This window comes from Lissotriton vulgaris, chromosome 6 (genome assembly GCF_964263255.1).
Source record: "Lissotriton vulgaris chromosome 6, aLisVul1.2, whole genome shotgun sequence".
In the NCBI taxonomy this organism is placed as follows: Eukaryota; Metazoa; Chordata; class Amphibia; order Caudata; family Salamandridae; genus Lissotriton; species Lissotriton vulgaris.
In genome coordinates, this window is record NC_141694.1 from 645384628 (window position 1) to 645406971 (window position 22344).

The 22344-nt window shown below is 45.2% G+C and overlaps 1 protein-coding gene across 4 annotated transcripts in view; it reads left to right on the plus strand.

The window, feature by feature from the left end:
• Positions 1-22344, plus strand: part of MAP3K7 (mitogen-activated protein kinase kinase kinase 7) — a 319714-nt gene that overhangs the window by 174338 nt on the left and 123032 nt on the right. For 2 of the 4 annotated variants that reach the window (XM_086926641.1, XM_086926642.1), the window contains exons 11-12: positions 343-502; positions 20714-20794. In XM_086926641.1, coding sequence (XP_086782767.1) covers positions 343-502; positions 20714-20794 — 241 coding nt within the window. The remainder of the gene's footprint in view (positions 1-342; positions 503-20713; positions 20795-22344) is intronic. The other 2 variants (XM_086926644.1, XM_086926643.1) reach the window with 1 other exon arrangement.

The following is a 22344-nucleotide window of genomic DNA, read 5'->3' on the forward strand; positions in this document are numbered from 1 at the left end:
ATTGGCAACCCACAGATGGTTCTGATGTGTGATGTATTGTGGGTGGATGTGAAAGGGAGCTATTCCAGAATATATTAACGTTGACATCTATTTGAACTATTGCAGAAAAAATAGATTTTGTTTCTGAACACTGCCACTAAATGATGGGAAAGTACAAATGATTGTAATCTGCTACAAATGGTACAATTTACCACCCAGTCTTCTATTGGCATTACCCTGAATTTCGTTATTACCCAGTACTCCAGCAACACAAAAAATTCTTATGTTAGTATACGATTGCATTCCGATTTTAACTTGTGATATTTTGGGGATTTCAGCATTTGTGTTTTTCAATGTTTTCAGGGTGAATCTGGTCGTTTGAGTTTGCCTCCTTCTCGTGGTGGGAGTGTGGAGAGTCTGTATGATGTTCGAGGACGTCCACCATCCACTCTTGTTCCCACAGAAAGCAAGAGGATGAGTGCAGACATGTCAGAATTAGAAGCGAGGATTGCTGCCTCTGCAGGTACATTAGGAATAATGAATGAACAGAGTGGAATTTTCAGACTACATAAAGTAACATTTCTAAGAACTATGTAAACTAGCTTCTAGAAGTATGTCACCAACTGATCTCATTTGTGATTATTCATTAGCAGGAAAGTAATTTATGGGCTTTTTCTTAATTGGTGTACTGTTTACCCACACTTGTCTTAGTGTAAAAAACATCTGTGATAAATGTAGTTGGTAGCAAAGGTAAATGGAGAATGTATACAAAGTTTTTACAATGTTCATTTAGTTGATCTCTTCAGCTCCAGCACTGTAACTATCGATCCTATTTCAGACAGTGACCCCTTCCCCATTCTCAGAGATCCGTAGTAGCCCAGTATATCCAGTGAACAAGAAACTAAAGTTTGAGGCATTTGAGCTGTAAATCACATGCTTTCCATCATCCTGCCATGTAGTGTCTGGTCCGGATGTTTGCAAGTTGTTTTTCTTCGAAGAAGTCTTTCCAGTCACGAGGTAGGTGATTCCTTCTTTTCGGTGATATTGTGCATGTGCATCGACTCTATTCTTAGATAGTTTTTTTCCGCCACCGGATTCAGACGTGTATTGCTGCGCTGCGCTTCGAAACCGGTTCTTCGGGTTCCCCTCCGTGCACAATCCACTCTACTCGAGTCGCTATTTTTTCGAACGCATATTCCACTTCTCCACATATCATATCCGTCGAGTTAAACCTCTGTTCGATCGAACATCTTGGGAAGGCTGGCTGGCCTAACCACATCGTTCTTACTTCGCCTGTCAATGGGAAGGACTCCGTTTAAATTCTGCCCTCTGTTTTGTGCCAAGTATACTCGCACCAACTTGCACAAAGTGTGCAACTTGTGCTTGTCTCCGGAGCACAACGAAGTTGACTGCGACGCGTGCAGATCTGTCCAATCGAAGAAAACGCTCTGTCAGGCTCAACATCGCGAGATGTAGAGTCAAAATGTCGAGTACACGCCGGACATCTTCGGCGCAGGATCCGAGCACGAAATCGATGCACAACGGCCAAGGAAGAACAAGAGGAACTAATCTCCATTCCAGAATCGGACTCAGAGTTAGAAGAAGACTTGCCATAAGGTCAACGTACCATGACTTCCGAACGCCCCTTAACCCAAACTCCAACTCACCCGAAACAAAAGGCTTCAGTCCCACCCCCTGCCTTCAGGACACGGTCAGATGTTTCTGACGCCCGACCTCGGCTCGGTGAAACACATCTCTAAGCCTTCTGGCTTGAGATTGAGTCGAGACCTTCAAGCTCCAAGCCGAATTCGCTTCGGAGCCGAATTAGTTGACTGCGAAAACAAAGTCTCCTTCAGCTCCGAAACCTTCAGCTCCAAAAACTGATTCTATTCCTGCACCAAAATCCTCGGTGCCCATACCTAAAACTGTTCCTCTGAAGCTGCAGGATCCGATTTTCAACTCCCAAATTGGACTCAAAACAAAAGGATCTTTATATAAAACCAGATACAGGATGTGTTCTTACTAAGTCACCTCAGAAATGCAAACCCGAGTCAGAGGACACACCTTTCTTTATTCCTTTCAAGAGAAAGAATGTAGGTACTAACCCCTCCCCTGCAATTCTTCTGTCGCGTTCCTGCTACTCCAACTTCTCCACCTTTGCATTATTTAATGATTACACCAACTAACTCTCCACCACCTGATGATGATGATGGAAATGGGAGGGACAATATCTTACCAATAGACCCTAGGAAGGATAATCACACATAATAACCTACAGATAACGACCCAGATCTTTACCCTGCAAAGCCTTCCCCTCCTTATGACAATGTAGGCTATCTAGTATTAGTGACTAGAGCTGCAGAATATCATGGGGTTTAGTTACACAAGGTATATTTGGAGGAAGATTTTCTATTTGAAACACTCAGTACCACACAAAGGGCTAGGCACACTCTACCTATGCTTAAAGGCATGATGAGACATGCCAATGACATCTTTAGAGATCCATTGCGTGCCCGCATTCTCATCCCCAGGATTGATAAAAAGTATAAGCCTGCTCCCTCAGATCCAGTCTTTATTAAAGAACAGTTACCACTATAAGCTTACGTAGTCTCTAAAGCCAGTAAACGGGCCAATTCACAGGCTATGGGTGATGCTCCCCCTCCAGACAAAGAGTCAAAACTATTGGACGCCTCTGGTAAACGAGTAGCCGCTCAAGCAGCAAGTCATTGGCACATTGCCAACACCCAGGCCCTACTGGCCAGATATGATGGGGCACACTGGGACGAAATGGAGCAGTTGCTACTACACCTCCTAAATGAGCACAATGCGAAAGCCTAGGATTTAGTCTAGGAAGGAAACTCGTGTCCAATTCCTCAATTAGATGCGCTTTAGATGCTGCAGACACTGCAGCTAGAGAGATCAACGCTAGTGTGTTACTAAGGAGACATGCATGGTTGAGGATTTCTGGTTTCAAACCAGAAGTACAACAATCTACATTAAATACTCCTTTTGACAAGGAATATCTCTTTGGGCCCAAAGTAAATAAATCATCAGAAAAAATGAAAAAAGACACACAGGTAGCCAAGTCTATAGGATCTCTCCAGTCCCCCTCCAATCTGGGCTCCTTTTGTCGCTCCTTTTACCGTGGAGGGTCGAAAACCGTGTCCTCAGACAATACTGCCACCTCTTACAAAGGCAACAGTCAATCTTCCTCTGCAAAGAGTTTCTTTAGAGGATGATATAGGGGTAACAACAACAAAAGTCGAGGCAGGGGTTCTGCACCACGTAATTCCCCTCCCCTAACAAGCTGTGACTTGCCCACACTACCCCCTCCCCCCCCACACCCTCCCAATAATTTAACACCTGTCGGGGGACGTCTTCTACAATTCCTTCCCATTTGGCAATCTATCACCACAGACAAGTGGGTACTAGGAATTATCCAATATGGTTATTGCCTGGAGCTTGAAAACAACCCTCCAAACATACCACCACGTTCTCACAAAATCTCACCAGAACACTTACATCTTCTTCAGCAGCGGTTCAGTCTCTCCTCTCCAAAGGAGCCATAGAGCCTGTGACATTTAAACATCAATGGACAGGTGTGTACTTCCTGTACTTTCTCATCCCCAAAAAGGACGGCTCCTTGAGACCTATTCTAGATCTCAGAGAACTAAACCTCTGCATACTTTCAGAGCATTTTCACATTTCCCGCTTCTACAGCAGGGCAATTGTATGTCTACTCTAGACTTAAAAGACTTACATTTCCTCATTCCAATTCATCCCAGTCATCGCAAATACCTCAGATTCATGGGAGCGGGTCATCATTACCAATTGAAAGTAGTACCATTTGGAGTCACCGCTGCTCCCAGAGTATTTACCAAATGTCTGTTAGTAGTCGCAGCACATCTGAGTAGACAACACATCCATGCCTCCCCATACCTGGACGACTGGCTCATCAAAGCCAGCACTTACCAAATGTGCCTCCAAAACACTCAAACCACGATTCACTTACTTCACCAACTAGGCTTTACAGTGAATGCATTGAAGTCTCCCCTACAACCTTCCAACAAAACACACAAACTTATCAGGAAGCCACCACAAAGCTCTAGCCTCTCTCAATACAGCCAGGTCTCATAATATTGAGTCCCTTCTCACTCAATTTCAGCCCAACCAATCATTGCCAGCAAAAGTCTTCATGCAACTGCTAGGGATTGACGTCTTGCATTAAAATTGTTCCCCACGCAAGACTTCACATTTATCCCCTTCAAGAATGTTTAGCAAGTTAGTGGATCCAGTGACAGGGTCAGTTGACTGATCTAGTGTTGGTAGATAGCCGCACCCATCGCTCTCTGCAGTGGTTAAACCCACAAAATGTATCCATAGGTCGGCACTTTCTCGACCCTGTTCCACAGACAGTGCTTTTTTTTGTGCTTTTTTTAAGTGTTGAATTTTTTGTTGTTTTCATATCACCATGGCATTCTGCAAGTCTTGGACTGTTTTTGCGCCCTTAGTTTATCTCGTGGTCCACTAATGGAAGGTTCTTCCACCTGGATAATGCCCGATCAACCTCCTTAGCCACCCTCTTTAGGTTTCACGATGGAATCTCGTCAGTTTGGTTTACTATAATAATCCCTAGATATTTTATCTCTGCACTCACTCTACCTCTCCAACCTTCAAGATTCCAACACATCACCTCTGTCTTGGAGATATTAACTGAGCATCCGGATACTTCCCCAAATTCATTTGTCAACTGCTCCGCTCTGGATAGTGTTCGGGTCGGATCAGAGGTGTAGATTATTAGATCATACGCATATAGTGCTATTTTGCTTTGAGAGGAGAGGGAATGGATAGGAATTATCTGATCGTCATAGATGTCAAACAAAAGGGGACAGCCTGCCTCGTACCTCTGTAGCTATTGAAGCTCTTAGTTAGGGAACCATTAAGGAGAATTTTAGCCGTAGGGCATTCATATAATTTTTAAGTGCCATAATATAACCTGCACTGAAGCTCATTAATTCCAAAAGTGCCCAGAGGAATGCCCAACTAACACTATTGAACGCCTTGCTGGCATCGATGATTATCACGGCCAAGGGAATCTAACATGCAATTGCTGGATCTATCTCAATCAGAGATAGTGTTCTTGAATTTGTCTTTTTGGGTAACCCCTTCTGATCTGCATGAATCAGTTGGTGGGCCACCTTTGCCATTCTCCCTGCCAAAATGCCAGAATAGATTTTATAATCTACATTTAACAGGGAGATTGGCCGATATGAATCAACTCTCCTAGGATCCTTTGCAGGTTTTAGGATCAGCACTATTGTGGCCCCCTCCATGATTTTGGGATCTGCTCTTCCCCCTTATAGACTTAATTAAGCAACAGCTTCATTTCCAAAACTATTTAATCGGTGATTAATTTATACAGCTCAACTGGCAGTTAGTCTGGGCCAGCTGCCTTACCATTCTTCAAGTGCAGAAGCTGCTCTCTAATTTCTTCCTCGATAATTGGGGCATCCATTATCTTCCTACCCTCTGTTGTGAGTCCTAATTTATCTAACCGTAGTTTCAAGCTCCCCTCTTCCGATCGCACTTCCTCCGTATATAATTCAGAGAAAAGTGAGACCAGGCTATCCTACATGTCCTTATCCTTATTCAAGATATCACCCTGGGGGTTAATGATCAATTCCCCAATATAATTTTGTGACCTCTCGGTCCTCGACTTCCATGGTAACAATGCTCCATCCTTTTCTCCATATTCGAATTGTTGCATATGTCCCGCTGCCCACCCCTCCCAGCATTTTGTCTCTAGATTGATCTTGTAATTTAATCTTGCTTCCTCCAGCTGTTTCGTTATATTCTCTATATCCTGAGTTAGCCCTGTCATTTGCTGTAATTTGACCTCTGGAGTCCCCACTTTTTCCACCAAGCTTCTCAATTCAGCTCTATCAAGCTTATTCTTATAGGTGGCCTAACTTTGTAAATCACCTCGTGGGTATGCTTTAAAGGCATCCCAGATTACTCCAATGTGGTCTGAGTGGGCATTATCCAGGAAGAACTCTGTTCTCCTTTTCAAGAGGGTGGACACTTCTAGGTCTAATAAGATGGACCCTTTCCACGTCCATCTCGTGTTATGGCTTGCTCTTACCCCCATTAAAGTTACACAGACCGCAGCATGATCTGAGATATGCCCCTGACAAATATGAACTTCTTTCAGTCCCCCAGCCCAAACTCTATCTACTAATCGGTAATATAACCTTGAAAAGTGATTATATTTTTGCTGTAGAAGGTGTATCCCTGCTTATGCCCCCTTAGGTATCTCCATGTGTCAACCAAGCCTATTTCATATAGCATGTGTTTCAAGGCCTGCCTTGTCCTTGGTGCTTGAGCTTGGCCTCCCCTTCTACTAGTGGATCTATCTTTAGTTGGGTCTAATAGGGTGCTGAAATCTCCCCCGATGATAATCTGGGTGGTTACCCCTACAAGTGTCAATTGCAAATCTACAATATACTGGGGGTCATCCACGTTGTGACTGTAAAACGCTACACAGACAAACTCTGTACCTGAGCACCTAATGGTCTATAAAACCCACCTCCAAGAGTGATCTGTTTTAGAGGAAATCAACTCGACTCCTGATCCCCTCCTGATCAGTATTGCCACCCCCTTAAAATATTCTACTTGATCGGAAGTAAGATAACTCTCCACCCATCTTAATTTTGTATAAAGCCCTCTACTTTCGCTTGCAGTTATGAGTTTCTTGTAGGATAACTACCTGGGCTTTGGAGTCATCTAGATATTCCATCACCAACCTCTGTCTGTTTTTTTTATCTAAGACCATGTGCATTCCAAGTCAGCACTTGCAACTTGTTTTCATCTCCTCTCATCTACTTTTAGTTGAGCACATCCTTTATTCCCTAGGAAACTAGGATGCTTTTTCCAGTAATGGCCCAAGACCAAGATGTTATTAGTACAAATACTTACGAATCATTAAAAAAAAAAAAAAAAAGTCCCACTGCTCCCCACCCTGTGCCCTACCCCTCACCGCTATCCACCCTCTGCTCCCCACGGGAACCCTCCCTTGACTATCCGGCATATACATGCCTATGGGACCACCTGAGAGGAGGAGAATTTCCCCTAAGCTATAACCATACCAGTGCCTCCCCTACCCCCTCACCTCCCCTGCTGGTCATCCAACATCCCTATTTTCCTTAACCTCTTCTTAATTTCTTATTTCTTAACTCAGAAAACATACTCCTCAAGATGCTCCACCTCTTTTTATAGTGTCAATTAAACTATCCGCTTCTTCGACTGTTCGAAAATTACGCATCTGATTGTCCCCCATGATACGAAGCATCGCCATGAATTTCAGTTGAGCTCTGGCTCCAAGTTTATTTAGGTCCTCCATCCTTTTGCCTAACTTCCACTGTTTCTGATTTGTTGTGCGACACACATCCGACCTGATGTAAAAAGTAAAATAAACTTTGGGCTGAATATGGTCCATTCCTCAAAGCTGCTGTTAAAATTGTTTCTTTGACTGTGTATGAGAGGAAGTTTGAAGGATTTTCCTCGGCTTTTGTCTGTGCATATTTTGTTAAAATGGGTCCTGATGCACTCGTTGTATCTCGTAGTCCAAGTTGAGGTCTGGATTATCTTTCAGAACTGTCTCCTTTAACACATTGATTATAAAAGCCTTGAATTTGGTCCCTTCTTCAGCTTCCAGGATGTTTGACTCTCAAATTGTTTCTTCTAGAATGGTTCTCCATTCTTTCCAGATCTTCGGAGACCTAAGTTTTCCTTAACAAGCGCTCCCAGCCCATCAGTGTTTTTAGCAATGTCATTCCTCATCTGCCCTACCTCTTCCTCCAATGCGCCTGTCCGAGCCACAACATTGTCTAGTTTTTTAGTCAGGGCTGCGCAGGAGGCTTGTATGTCCGCTTGGTTTGTTTCCGATGTCTTAAACCTGCTTCTGAGTTACTCTTAAGTGCAAAAGCATGGATGCCAACAGAGTATTGATGTGCAGATTCTGTCCCCGTTTCCGCTGCCAGATGATCTTCGAGTCTCTCCCTTCCCTCACTGTCTTCCTCCTCTCTTACTTCCAGAGCACTGAGCCTATTCTTTGTCTGGATCTAGAAATCGCCGCCGGCCACAACTCTGCATCTGCTTGTCGTCTCAACACCCCTCCTGAATCACGTTAATCTCTGTCGGGGCATAGTTACCCCCCCCCCCCCCCCCTCCTGTTCTCAGACTCCTTTTGGGATATAGTTGCTAGTATTCCTCTCTCTGTCCCTGATGTAATTAGGAGTCAAAACCTTGTAAAATGTTTTGAGGGAGGGGGTGACCCTAACCTGGAGGGAAAAACAATTCCCCCTACCACGTGGCCTCATTCCTGATTGCCTCACAGACTTCCCTACTCTCACTGGTTTTGTTGGGACCAAGCCACCTACTTTGTTGGCACCTTTATTGACACTTATATCACAGGGGGCCTCAGAGGCTAAGGCTAATTGTAAATCTAGACTTACCTCGCATTCAGGTAAGCCGAGGCATGGAAAGAAGTTGAAGAGGCGACATCTCTCTTCTGACTCCCCTCGCGCGACTCGGCCGAGGGTTCAGGTGGCACCACCCGCGCTGCTCCGCCACAGCAGTCGCATCCAGCTCCACACCCTCCGGTCCCTGGGCTTAATGCGACTCCGGGCGAGATTTGAGATTTCCTCGTGGCCATGAGGACTCTCTTTCCGCTGTCAAGGCCTAACGGTGCGCCTTCGGGCCCCGCGGGTCAGACTGGGGGTCTTAGCGTGCTGGCAGCTTTGGCCCCGGCATCGTCGGCGACTTCGGTCCCGGTGCCGCAGGACCCCCCCAGGATCCAGGTCTGGATCCCAGTCGAAACTAGTCGACCTTACGACTCCGCTGGCGCCGACCCCAATGGTGCCACTCCCTGCGCAGTCTTAGGACGACGCCGTCCCTGGTTTAGGCCCCGGTCCGGGACCGACATTGGAACATCGCCGTCTCCGGTGCCGATGGGTGAGACCTTCACTCACGACCCGGCTCCGTCCTTTATGCCTGTTTATCAGGACACGGATGAAGGGGAGGACTGAGAGGGGTCTGAGGACCCTCTGGCACAGCAGTGCCAGTTAAGTCACGACTGGACATATGAGCTGGGGATGCCAGTGGTCTTGACCCATCGCCTGACACTGGTTTTCTCTCTCCTCCTTCCGTGGCTACGGAGGATGGGGCTACTTATGCTGTGGTGTTGTGCAGGGTGGCCACAGCCTTGAAACTTGAACTCCCTGCAGCGGCCGTGAGGACTAACCTCCTCATTGAGGTGCTTCAACCGCCAGTAAGCTCTTTGGAGCCTCTGCTGCCATTCAATGAGGACCTCACTGACGTTATGATGGGCACCTGGTCAGGCCCTCCACAGTGCCCCCTGTGGATCGGAACGTGGCCCGACGCTGGCTCCGGGCGACCCTTGCTTTCTGTCCATCCACCCCACCCCTGAGAGTCTGATTATCCAGGCCTCCATGTCCCAGACCGCATTCCCGACCGCTCCTGGGAATCCAAAAGGCTAGATCAGTTTGGGAAGAAACTGTTCTCAGTCAGTCTAGGATTGGGGTCCATTAACACTGCATGCCTTTTGGACCGTTACAATTACTCTGTGGGATACGGTGGCGGACGTGCTGCTCCAGTGTCCGGAGATGGCCCAGACGCAGCTCGCCCAGGCTCTTGCTGACGGGCGGGCGCAGCACGGTATTCCATCTGATGTTGACTGGATACTACGGACCCGCTAGGAAGAGCGATTTCCACGACGGTGGCGATCCGTGCCACGTCTGGCTGAGGTCCACCAATTTTTTGGGGGATGTCCAGAACACACTCATGGACATGCCCTTTGATGGCCGTCGCCTTTTTGGCGACAAAGCAGGCAGCGTGCTTGAGCGTTTCAAGGACTCACGGGCTACGGCCAAGTCCTTGGGCCTGTCGGGCCAGCGCCATCAAACTTCTGCTTTTCACCCCTTTCGTGGCCAAGGAAGGGGCGGCCCCACACGTTCTTCCAGCCACAGGCTGCAGAACCAACCTCAACTAGGTCGCGGATCGTAGCAGTGCAGGGGGACAAAGGCCGGGTCAGTCCACATCCGCTCCCGCAGCATTTGCCACAAAGCCTTCCTAGTCCGAGCTTTCAGGCCCATTCAACCCCAGTGGGGGGCAAGGTTCACCATCACCTACTCCACCGGCATTCCATCACTTCGGACAGGTGGGTGCTGCAAATCGTCAAAGGGGCTACTCCCTCCCCTTCGAGGCGGCCCCTCCATCCATGCCACCGAGTACCACCACATGTCGGGGGATCACTTGCGACTTCTGCTGGAGAAAGTTACGGCCCTCGTGGCCAAGGGGGCCATCGAGCGTGTTCCTGGGCCAGAAGTAGGTTGTGGTTGTTACTCCCACTACTTTCTGATTCCCAAGAAGGGCAAAGGGGGCCTACGCCCTATCTTGGACCTCAGGAGCGTCAACGGCTTCCTCCGGAAGGAGAAGTTCAAGATGCTGACTTTAGCTCAGGTCCCGGCTGCCCTAGACCCTGGAGACTGGATGGTAGCGTTGGACTTGCAGGGCGCTTATTTCCATATCTCCGTCCTGCCGGCCCACCGACGCTACCTGCGGTTCACGGTAGGCCGCAAGCACTTTCAGTTTACCGTGCTCCCCTTCGGCCTCACCAGTACCCCTCGGGTGTTCACGAAAGTGATGGCGATGGTCGCAGCTCATCTGCGCAGATCAGGGATTCCAGTCTCCCCTATCTCGACGACTGGTTTTTGAAGGCGGGCTCCCCAGATAGTCGTCTCCCACCTCCAGACTACGGCCGATCTCCTGCACTTGCTGTGGTTCTCCATCAACGTGTGGCAGTCACACTTGAGTCCCTCCCAAAAGCTCCTCTTCATCGGAGTGGTTTTGGACTCGGCACAGTTTCGGGTTAATCCTCCCGAGCAGCGGGTTCGGGATATTCAGGCTCTGATTCCGATCTTTAAGCCTTTATCCCGAGTTTCGGTCAGGATGATGCTCCGGCTCCGGGGGCTGATGGTCTCCTGCATCCTGCTAGTGCATCATGCCAGGTGGCGGATGCGGGCTCGGCAGTGGGACCTGAAGTTCCAGTGGGCACAGCATCAGGGCAAAGTGTCCGACCACGTCCTGATCTCGGAGGGCACTGCGTGTCAGTTGCAGTGGTGGCTCACGGACAGCGATTGGGTCAGTGGCAGGTCCCTCTCCCTACCCCAACCGGAGCACACACTGGTGACTGATGCGGCCCTCCTGGGATGAGGGGGCCTCATGGGAGAGCCGGAGATTATAGGCCTCTGGTCTCCGGCGGAGTCCCGGCTCCATATCAACCTTCTGAAGCTGCGGGCGATCCGACTTGCACTGAAGGCATTCCTTCCCTTTGTCCGGGGAAGTGTAGTGCAGGTGTTGACGGACAACAGCACCGTCATGTGGTACTGCAACAAACAGGGCGAGGTGGGGTGGGCATCACCCTGGTGGTTCAACACCTGGCAGGTTCCCTGAACGCCATGGCGGACTAACTCAGCCGCCGGTGCATGATGGATCACGTATGGTGTCTGAACTCGGACGTGGCGCAAGGTCTCTATCAGCAGTGGGGAGAGCCTTGGTTAGATCTATTTGCCACCGAAGAGAACGCGCAATGTCCTCAGTTCTGCGCGTTGGAATTTCCAAGGCGGCACTCACTCGGAGACGCTTTTCGTCGCAAATGGAGTTGCGGTCTTTTGTACACCTTTCCACCTATACCACTTCTGCCCAGAGTGCTGAAGATTAGGCTGGAATGGGCCCAAGTCATCCTTGTGGCACCGGATTGGGTACGAAGGTACTGGTATCCTGAGCTACTCAGCATGTCAGTCAATCCCCCGATTAGTCTGCCTCTTCAGGAGGACCTTCTGTCGCAGCAACAGGGGACGGTCCTCCACCCGAACCTGTCCAGTCTCCACCTACATGCGTGGAGATTGAACTGCGGCAGTTGAGGCCATTTGACTTGCCTCGTGGAGTCTGTGATGTCATTCTGGCAGCCCGGCGTCCCTCCACAAAACAGTATATGCCTGCATGTGGAACAAGTTTGTGACATGGTGCACAGCAAAGGCTGTGGAACCACTCTGCCCCTCTTTCAGAGGTTCTCCTCTTTCTTCTTTGTCTTGCCCAGCAGGGCTCTGCTCTGGGCACTATCAAAGGCTATCTCTCGGCCATTTCAGCCTTCTTGAGGCTTCCTGATCAGCCTTCTCTTTTAAAGTCCCCTGTTGTAAATAGATTCTTAAAAGGCATCACGCACATGTTCCCTCCTGTTCCTTTTGTGATGCCTCGGTGGGACTTGAACTTGGTTCTTACTTATCTGATGTGCACTCCCTTTGAGCTACTTCATAATTGCCCTCTTTGTCTTCTGACTCTCTAAACTGCTTTCCTGGTCTCCATCACTTCTGCCATAAGAGTGAGTGAGCTCCGGCACTTTCATCTAAGCCTCCTTTCCTCTCTCTCCATCCGGACAAAGTTGTTCTGAGGACTCGTCATTCTTTTCTGCCTAAGGTGGTTACTGCCTTTCACATCGGGCAGTCCATCACCTTGCCCACCTTCTTTCCGCCTCCGCATCCCTCGAAAGAGGAAGAGAGGCTCCACCGTCTGGACCCAAAACTTGCTCTCTCTCCTTTTACCTAGACCGCAAACGAAAGTTCCGGGTGGAGGACGAACTCTTTGTTGGCTACATGGGCCCTAAGAAGGGACGGGCGGTGCACAAGCGGACCATCTCTCTGTGGGTCGTTTTGTGCATCAAGGTCTGTTATTCCTTGGCTAAAAAGGAGCCTTCTGTGGGCTGCGCACCCATTCCACTCTGGCCACGGCAGCTACTACTGCCCTTGGTCGAGGAGTCCCTTTGCAGGACATTTGTCAGGCAGCTACGTAGGCCTCGCTGCACACGTTTTCCAAGCATTAATGCCTGGACAGTCCAGTCCGGAGAGATGGCATTTTTGGCCGTTCCGTTCTCCAGGACTTCCTGGTGTGATCTTGGTTCGCAGACCCACCACCGGGGTTGGTATTGCTGGGGTATCTATTCTAAGGTAAGGAATCTAACACAAATTTGTTTCTTTCAGAAGCACAAGTTACTTACCTTCGGTAACGATATATCTGTAAAACATTAGTTAGTGTTAGATTCCCTACCGCCCTACCCATCCTCCCCGTTCTGGGAACCGATATCTAGGATTAAGGTATCTCCCTTTGAGTGCCCTAGTTTCATGGCACCAGTGTCGGTTTCTTGCATGGCTCTGCATTCCTGGCACGGAAATCTCTGTACAGAACTGACATAAGCGTGCGAGGGCGACGTCTAAGTACTCCGACGAAGTCATCCCGGCGATCACGACGCCGACAACGGACGTGTAGCCGCAGACGATACCTACCAACGCGCAGGGGTACTGCTGACGAAAACTTTCCGGATCCAGTCTGGCGCATGGGGATATTCTAAGGTAAGGAATCTAACACTAATGTTTCTTACAGACATATCGTTACCGAAGGTAAGTAACTTGTGCATCAGCAGTAGAACGGGCTCTTCACACATGACATGTTAAAATAGCACTTATATATTACATTAATAGGACACAGCCCTTCCGTAAGACACAGCAACTTTTTGTCTCTTTCTCTAAACCACTCAAAGGGCATCCTCACTCTAAGGCAGGTATAGCATGCTGTCTGGCTCAGATGCATGCAGACCTGGTATGCTGAAGCTAAGCGACCTCTGCCTGTCGCTCCTAGACCACATTCTAGCAGCAAAAAAGGATCTTCTGTGGCTTTCTAGAGTGATATTTCTATACTCCGCATCTGCAAGGCAGCTACATGGTCTAACCCCCCACACATATACCAAACATAACTGTGTGGGTGTTTTATCTCGCCAACCAGCTAATGTTGGTCAGGCTGTCCTTCGCACACTGTTCCAAGTCTTCTGCAACATCTACAGGCTAGCCACTTCTCCTGGGAGGCCAGCTTTAAAATCTATTAGCAAAAATGGTAACGGTCAACAAGAGCGCACAGCAAACGTTAAGGTGAATGTAACTCTCAATGCAATATCTCAATGGTGCTCAGGAAGAGGTGGGAGACTGGTTACCACAGCCTCCAAGGCAAACCTGGGTCCAAACAATTGTTTTTATCTTCCGAGCACTCAATATTATTAAAGAAAAAGTCTTTATAAAGTTTGTGTGTCCTTTTATTTTCCAATCTTCATCCAAATCAACTTCCAAATTCCAAATTCCAATTTTCATCAACGATTGTATGCAGCCAACGCACGTTTCGTCAAGTCCGTATAGGACAATTTGACTTCCTCAGGGCTGCAACCCAAAGGTTTACAATCAGTATCATTCTTTCACATCCAGAAGTAATACACAAAGATTCAAACATCATTTGCATATTGCCGTACCTATGTACAAAAACAAATATTTCTATAACCTAAGTTCCGGTCTAGAGTACAATTGATACGTTAACCTACTAGGTTTAAAAGAAGGAGTATCTTCACCAAAAACATAAATTCAATACTCATTTAAAACAACATTATTCCAAATCATCTATTCTCATACAAATCTTGTATATAAGAAGTAATGGGTTTAAGACTGTGGTTCCCAAAAACATCAATGATTAACAGGTCATATTCCAATTAATTCACCTAGCTCATGGCTATAGTATACCCTGAAGTCATCCCAACCAACTTAATGTAAAGATATAAGCAAATGTCTTATCTGCCTACTTTCTAATCAATAATTGTCTTATATATAGTCATCTGGACAAGTTATTATTTAATGCTAGGCTGTTGTTTGATATATGCACTCACCATATAGTTATGGGATTATTATATCTCTTTATCCAACCACGTGTTGCTATCCAAGTTAATACTTATGGTCCATTTCAAAGTATTCCTAAAGTAATTTAATATTAGCGTCAGTAGTTATCCCAACAAGTATTTTACTCCCAATACATATTAATATATTTGTGTACCTCACCTTATAATCCAGTATCTGTATTGAAAAAGTATATCTATTTTCCACCAACGTATTCTTGTCACAAGATGTCCCTTGAAATCCAATTCTCAATGGTATTTCAATCCGTTCCTAAGGTGCGTTAATGTTAGTATCATTAAAGGTCCCAGCAAGTACTTCAAACTAATACCCATTGTGTTTGCGCGCACCTCACCTTATTTTCAGTGTCTGTATGGACGCTAATTATATCTTCAGTTGTCCTCCGTATTTTAAATGAGAGCGACACGAGTATGTGTCTAAAAGGGGGAGAAAAACACTTATAAGGGTCTTGTTATCCCAGTGTGTATTCTAAAGAATTAGCAGTGCCCCTATGTTTCCTCTATGCACCTTACCGGTATTTCTGTTGTGTAGTCTTCACAATCCGGCGTTCAGCACGAGCGCCATCTTGTAATGGCAATTTATAATGCAATGAGTGGGCGCCATCTTGTAGTGTCCACGCGTATTAACACGCGTTGGTGCTATATTCGAGTAATCATGGGCTCGTCCGAATTGAAGTATATTCTCTGTATGTTCGCACATTGCCTGATATGGCATCTAAATTATAACATAAGATTTTCGATCCGCCATTCCCATGCGGACATCATCTATTTCCATGATTCGTTTTCTTACTCTATGCTGATATGTCAACACGATGTTTTCGCGCTGGTGCCATCTTGTAATGGCACAGTATTTTCGATCCGCCGTTCCCATGTCGGCATCGTCTATTTTCATAATTTATTTTCTTAAGATATGTTTATATGTCCACACGACGTTTTCGCACAGGTGCCATATTGTTCTTTAATAATATTGAGTGCTCGGAAGATAAAAACAGCTTTAAAATCTAAGCTCTGCTTGTGTATCTACACCTACACATGCCGCGAACTGAAAATGTTACACACCCTGTAAGCATCGGTTTGTGGCATGTAGTTGTGGATTCACATGCACCCACCCTTCTCCCTGGGCACCTTTAGATGTGGCAGACGTTTGTTTCATCCTTAATCTTACTTCCACATGGTCATCATTCTGTATCTCTATGCTCTATCTACATCCTCACCCCTCGTGCAGAAAAAGCAATCTAACAATGAAGTACGTGCTCATGCGCATTGCCAGCAATAGGTGGAGTCACTATACCTCAAGATTCGAAAAGACGACTTCGAAGAAAAACAACTTGAACTTGTCAGAGCCCTCCACTAAATGGCAGGAGTATGCACAGCATGTGAATCTACAGCATTACATCCCATGAGCAGATGCTTACTGAGTAAGTAACATTGTCCTTCTCTCTCCCTGTCCTGATACTCTGTGATTTGCTACTGTCAGATTTGAGTGTCTAGTTGCAAGGTGTGAATTTGTACTGTCCATGATCTTGTCGGCTTACAGCGACCACACTATACTCTGCTTTCCAGATGTAGTTGCTGCTTCGAATCTAGTCACTGTACGCTGGAAAGCCTCTCAGCTGTTGTCCTCTGAAATACAGCTTGTCTGTCTTTCCGAATGTAATGGCACTGAAGAATGTCAATGTATTTTTCCACTTTGGTCTGTGGTTCTCTCGATGAGATAAGCTGATGAAAATGCAGTCATGGCAAGTTATGCTTGCATTTGCAGAATCTCAGCAAATTATTGACAAAGCACCAAATCTGATCAAAGAAGAGGCCAAGCTAAAATTGTTTCTGCCCGGGGACATAACTATAACAGTTCTAGGATCATGAGCACCAGCCTATACATGTGCTGACAAGTATGTCTGCATTTTTCACTCATGTACTCCAGAAATGTGATTCATCAATGGATAGGAAGTTACAGCAATACAAGAATTATATTGTCACTGCCAAATCTTAAATGTATGAAAAGAAAGGGCATCTAAGGATATGTATTGGAGAGAAAACAGTACTTCTCTTCAACAAGTAAATTCATACCACAAGGAGCTTTAGAATGTGATTTTAAGAGACTCTCTTACTCCTATTTAAAGAAAATATTATTGCACTATCCAAGAGTGCATTACTTAAACTAAATAACACTGTCCCTAGGGCTGAATGAAAATTGCTTCTACCCTTATCTGGATATTTGCTTAGTATTGGTGTCCTCCAGAATCAGGCTGCAAAGAACTTTACCCTACCTGCCGGACCCTTTGTAATTTTGAGTCCTCAGTGAATTACTCCTAATTCTCTAACACCATTCACAAGGGCATTTCCTAGATGATGGCCCCAGAATGTTTTCCTCTGTCAAGGAGACTTCTATTTCTGTGTAGAGTACAGTGTCCTAACAGCCTTGTGGGTCCACAGGTTTCACACTGCGGCTGTCCTGCATAGTGGTTGTTCTTTAAATCCAAACTGAGGTGAGGATGGTACTGAGACATGTTTTATAATGACCTGTGGGTCTGATTTGATTCATCTAAATACACTCTAATTAAAGGCAGATACGAACAGAGCCAAGTGGGTGATGGTGGAGAACACTGATTATCATATAGCCCTTACCTTCATCAAAACAAATGGAAAAGGCAATTTTTCACAATTCTGCCTGCTATCAGTGAACCTTAGACATGGATTATCTCTTAGGTTTCCATGTTGCAACAGGTGTTCTTCTTGGATGGGCACTAGTTGAAGATCCTGAAGAGACTACTAACCATTAGGACACCTATGGCTGCACAGTGATTTTGTTGGCCAAACAGGCCTGATTCTCTGTTGTCCTTTACCAATGGTCCGGCTGGCTTTCACTGAGGCAAGACTTGCTATTTATGAAGAGCAGTGGGCAACCCCCAAAACTTTTTCGGCTTGAGCATCTGGTTCCTGAGGAGCTAGGCTTTGATCATCAAGGCCCTATCTCTGACAATTTAGAAGTTCTGTCAGTTGGCAGGAAATTCACCATCATGGCCCAATACAAGATCAGCGATTTCCACTTAACAATTGAAACTTTTTCAAGAGTATCTACCTTGTATTTCATTAAAAATGTCTGGTGTTGTGCCATCTTACTAATCAGGCTTCATCTGAATGGCTTGGGACATATTTTATACCAAGTCAGGTGGCGTACCCCATAATGGCCCATCACCATAGTCGTATCTGCTCTCATGCACAAGCCTTATGAGCCAAGAGCTGCTTTTTTGGAAAATATTTCCCTATTACCATAACATCCGCAAGATGCATTGATCAAATGCATGTCATTTGTGCTTCTTAGCCCTACAACATTTTTCACCAGACATAGTAGTGCGAAGCATGCACCAGTCCTTCATCATTGATTTATTTTCATCGAAATTAGGAGAATTTTCCTCCCAGTTTTGCGATAGGAGGGACCCGGATATAGAAGTGGGATAAAGTTGTAGTGTATTTTGTGATGCATGCACCATTCCAGTATGCAAAGCTCTAAACAGATGCTTTGAAAAGTTATTTCTGATCTTGCTGTTAAGTGACCGGCAAGTAACAAGCTGGGATTTAGAGAATTTGAATGGTCTAGGAGTGGACGCATCATAAAATTAACTTTACCCTATAAGCCTATGTTTGCAGTCAAGTGAGACCTACTTGGAGAAGTCGGTGGTAAAAAAAAGACCGGGAGGGCCATGTCTTTTGCAATGCTTTATTTGTTATGGAGCGTTCAAGTGGGGGCCTACTAATAAAGAAAATGAGAGCCTACAAAATAACATTTTCTATACCTTCCGTTTCTGTGTTCCAAGCTTATCAGATGAGTCTGAACTTCCTCTCTGCCCTTAATGTTGTTTTCTGAAATGCCATGAGGAAAATATTAATCTTCAGCTATTGGCAGCTTTAAATGTCAGTCTCAACAAAGATCTAAAGGTGTGCCAACATGTTTAGCTTAACTCCATGGCTGCTATGCGTTTTCCCCCTCTGTGCTGAAAATTCTTTTTTTACATTGTTTTTTGACGAGCTGGGCTCGTCATCAGTGTTTGAGGAGGCTACACCATGACGAGCCCAGCTCGTCATGAGTGTGGAAGGGGTTAAAGCCTATTAGAGATGTTCATACACAACCTGTGCCAATAAGGCTTCAATCCATGTATGCATTAAAAGTGAAGTTTATTTGGGGCATACAGTGTTGTAAAATTCATGTTTATTCTAGTTCGCAATTAAGCTATATCTGTGAAGATAGCTTATTAAATGAATCAATGCTTTGAAAAAGAAATGTGATTTGAAAGGATCAAATCTTCTTATTTTATTAAAATTTACTTCATTTCTGCATACTGGCATAAAAAGGATCTTATAAGCATGACTTGTGCTGCCTAACGACAAGAAAATGTAAGTCACAAATTCCGCCTGAATTGTTTTATCACATATTGATCTTATTGCATCATGACCTACTGTCACCATTATATATTGTTGTAATTATGTTTCAACTAAATTGAGATCAGTTTTAGAAGCTGACCTATATCTGCAGTTGTATGACAGAATGCGCACTACATGTTTTAGAATTTAATTTAGATTATCAGCCAGGTGATTTTTCCAGAAGGAAGCATAACAGTAAAACATCCTAAAAAAACAAAAAAAAACAGATGAAGGACGGAATGCTGAACAATGCAAACATTCACCCCCTAGTCACAGATGTGAGTCTAACCCATCATTTTTTTGCTCACCACTCACCCCAGTTTTGACCCAGCCGTATGCAAATCCGTCTTGACCCTGCTCTTCATGGGAACAGTCCAGCCCGAACTGCCAGGCCTGGTCCTCCCTGGACTGGAAATGAACATCCGGGTTCGGGGTCTCACCCCTCATCAGTCTGGTTAGCTTGAATTCAGTGGCACAGTGAGCACGGGACCCAAGTCTGGACATACTCTTCCCAGACAGGGTGAATGTTGGATTTGTTCAGCATTCCTTCCATCATCTGTTCTTTTTGCATTTGTCACCCTAAGTAAAATATCTAGCCAAGAAGCTTGGTGGTATTCTCAAAATAACATTTGGACCTGGGTCCCAAAGGATTTAGGCTGTGTAGATATATCTTACTCCTTTCTTAGGTTGTTAATTTCTCCTGGATGTCCTTGCATGATTCACAAAGCCTTCCCTAGACTTGTTGTCTTATTCCAGACTTGGGTTGACTTATTCACAATGTCCTGGCATAGAGCATGCTTGCTCATGTATGAAAAGTTTTACTAATCCACTCCAAGAGTACTCTTGTCTTACTGCTGGAAATCATGAGTAAGTGTTTTGCCTAATTCTGGAATAAGGCAGAACCACCACTGAAAATAATTTGTGACTTTGGCCTGGATATTCAGGAGTAATCCATAGCTAAGACAGAAGTAAGGCACAACTATTCCCAGAAAAAGCATTGTAAATCACGGCCTTTGGCCTTATGTTGCATAAATGTACAGAAATGATTTTCCGTAACCAATCCTATTCTTGCCAGTTGTCACATATTCATTAAATTTAACAGAGCTTCCAGTCCATAGCAAATCAAAGCTCTGAGAAAAATAGGATTTTCTTGCAAATTAGTGTTGCTTTGTGTGTTTCCTCTTCTTTTTACAGTTTACCCATATAGTAACGTGCCTAAAAGACTAATTTGCTCCTTGTTATGCATTGTTAGATGTTGTATTGATTAGATGTACTAACAGTGTCCCTCTTCTGTGCATGGATGGAATATTGAGTTTGCATGAAATAGTTGTGCATGACTTCCTTTTGTTGTTAGTGGTCGTATGTTAGTGAAAACTTACACTGCTTATATCAATGTGCTTTCAAACCATTTGTAGTAGTTTGCATGTGTCCTGTGTCTGTGTATTTTTGCAGCCTATACCAAGCCTAAACCAGGCCATCGTAAAACCGCTTCATATGGCAACATTCTGGATGTCCCTGCAATCATCATAACAGGTACCATAGATTCGCATTGCGCTTTCCTAAATCAAGGCGATGTATCACAATCACAAGATGAGCTTTTTGCTTCAGTTTCTTTAATTGTGTCTTTTTTTCACTTAAAACTCTATCTAAAAAATGCCCCATGCAGAATTGATTTACTTTTTCTCATAGAAGTGACTGTGATGTCCTTCTTTGTCAATTTCTGATTTTATCATTGTAATACTTTAAGCAATCTACATTAAAGGCATTCACATGAGGAGGGACTCCATTATTATTTTTACTGGATTCAAAACGTTTTGGTACCACATAGTAGAATGTGGGTTTTCTTTTGTCACAGTTTCCAAATGGCATCTCACCAACATCATTCATGATCTAAACAGTCTCAGAGCTAGGTACTTGCCAACAGTCTTTGATTAATAAGAGGGAGGGTGTATTCAAATTTGGATACCACCAATTAGCTTAATGATTACATCATTGAAAAAACATCAGATGGCCTTAGTCCCAAGCATGACACCACAGAAAACCACATTACGTGATATAGGGCACAGATTTGAGGATGGGACAGGGTTGCCTTTGTTCCATTTGACACACTTACGAAACGTTGCATCGTCTACTAATGGGATAAGGTACACTGGAAAAATGCCAAACAATAATAATTACCAACATTTTCAACAGAAAATATTTGTTATGAATTTGATTATTATTTGGGGTGGGTGACTACCCACAACCACAGCCCTTGTGAGGAGGAACCTTTAAAGTCAGTAAATTAACCTGAACTCAAACTCTTGGTTGCTATCCCACACACCAGACCAGCTTAACTTAAGGCAGTGTGTAAAGCATTCATGCAATATCAAAACAGTAATAAACTAAAAATGCTTTACAATAGAAAATCCCACACTGACTTTGGAAAACAGAGGAACATTTGATAAACAAAATAACAAAAATTCTATAAGAGGAACCTGATATATGAATTTTTAATTTTTATTCCAATGAATAGTGCTAAGAAGCTCGGGGGTCCAATGTTAGTCGCTGGTCGTGGCAGACTGGTCCTTGGGCACAATTTGCGACTGACCGCAATGGAAAGCAAGTCTGATACACCAACCAGGCTCGTTCTGGTCAAAGATTTTACCTTCTGACGTAGTCATTTAAGTCCCAATCCATCACATGACTACACTTATGGGAGACACTTAAATACTCCCATGGTGTCCGAAAGAGATCAACAACCGGGTCCAGTCCACATCCAGTTGCCACTGGGAAGCTGGCCAGTTGCAGAAAAGACCTCTTGTTGCTTGCTGTATCCCTGTAGCTTGGAACAGGAGGACAGCCTTATGATCCTTGGAGTACACTTCTTTGTCTAAGGTGCAAGAGGAAGCAGGTCCAGTCCTACAGGGATCCTATCAGGTTACAGAGGGCAGGTCCAGCTCTCTTCTGTTCTGCCTCAGTACCAGCAGTGTTCTAAAGTGGTTGGCTGGTGATGCAACATTTATGTCCAGCACGAGCTAACCAATGGGGTAAAAGATTCCTTGGCTGTCACTAACCACTTTAGGCATTACCGAGATGGTAAA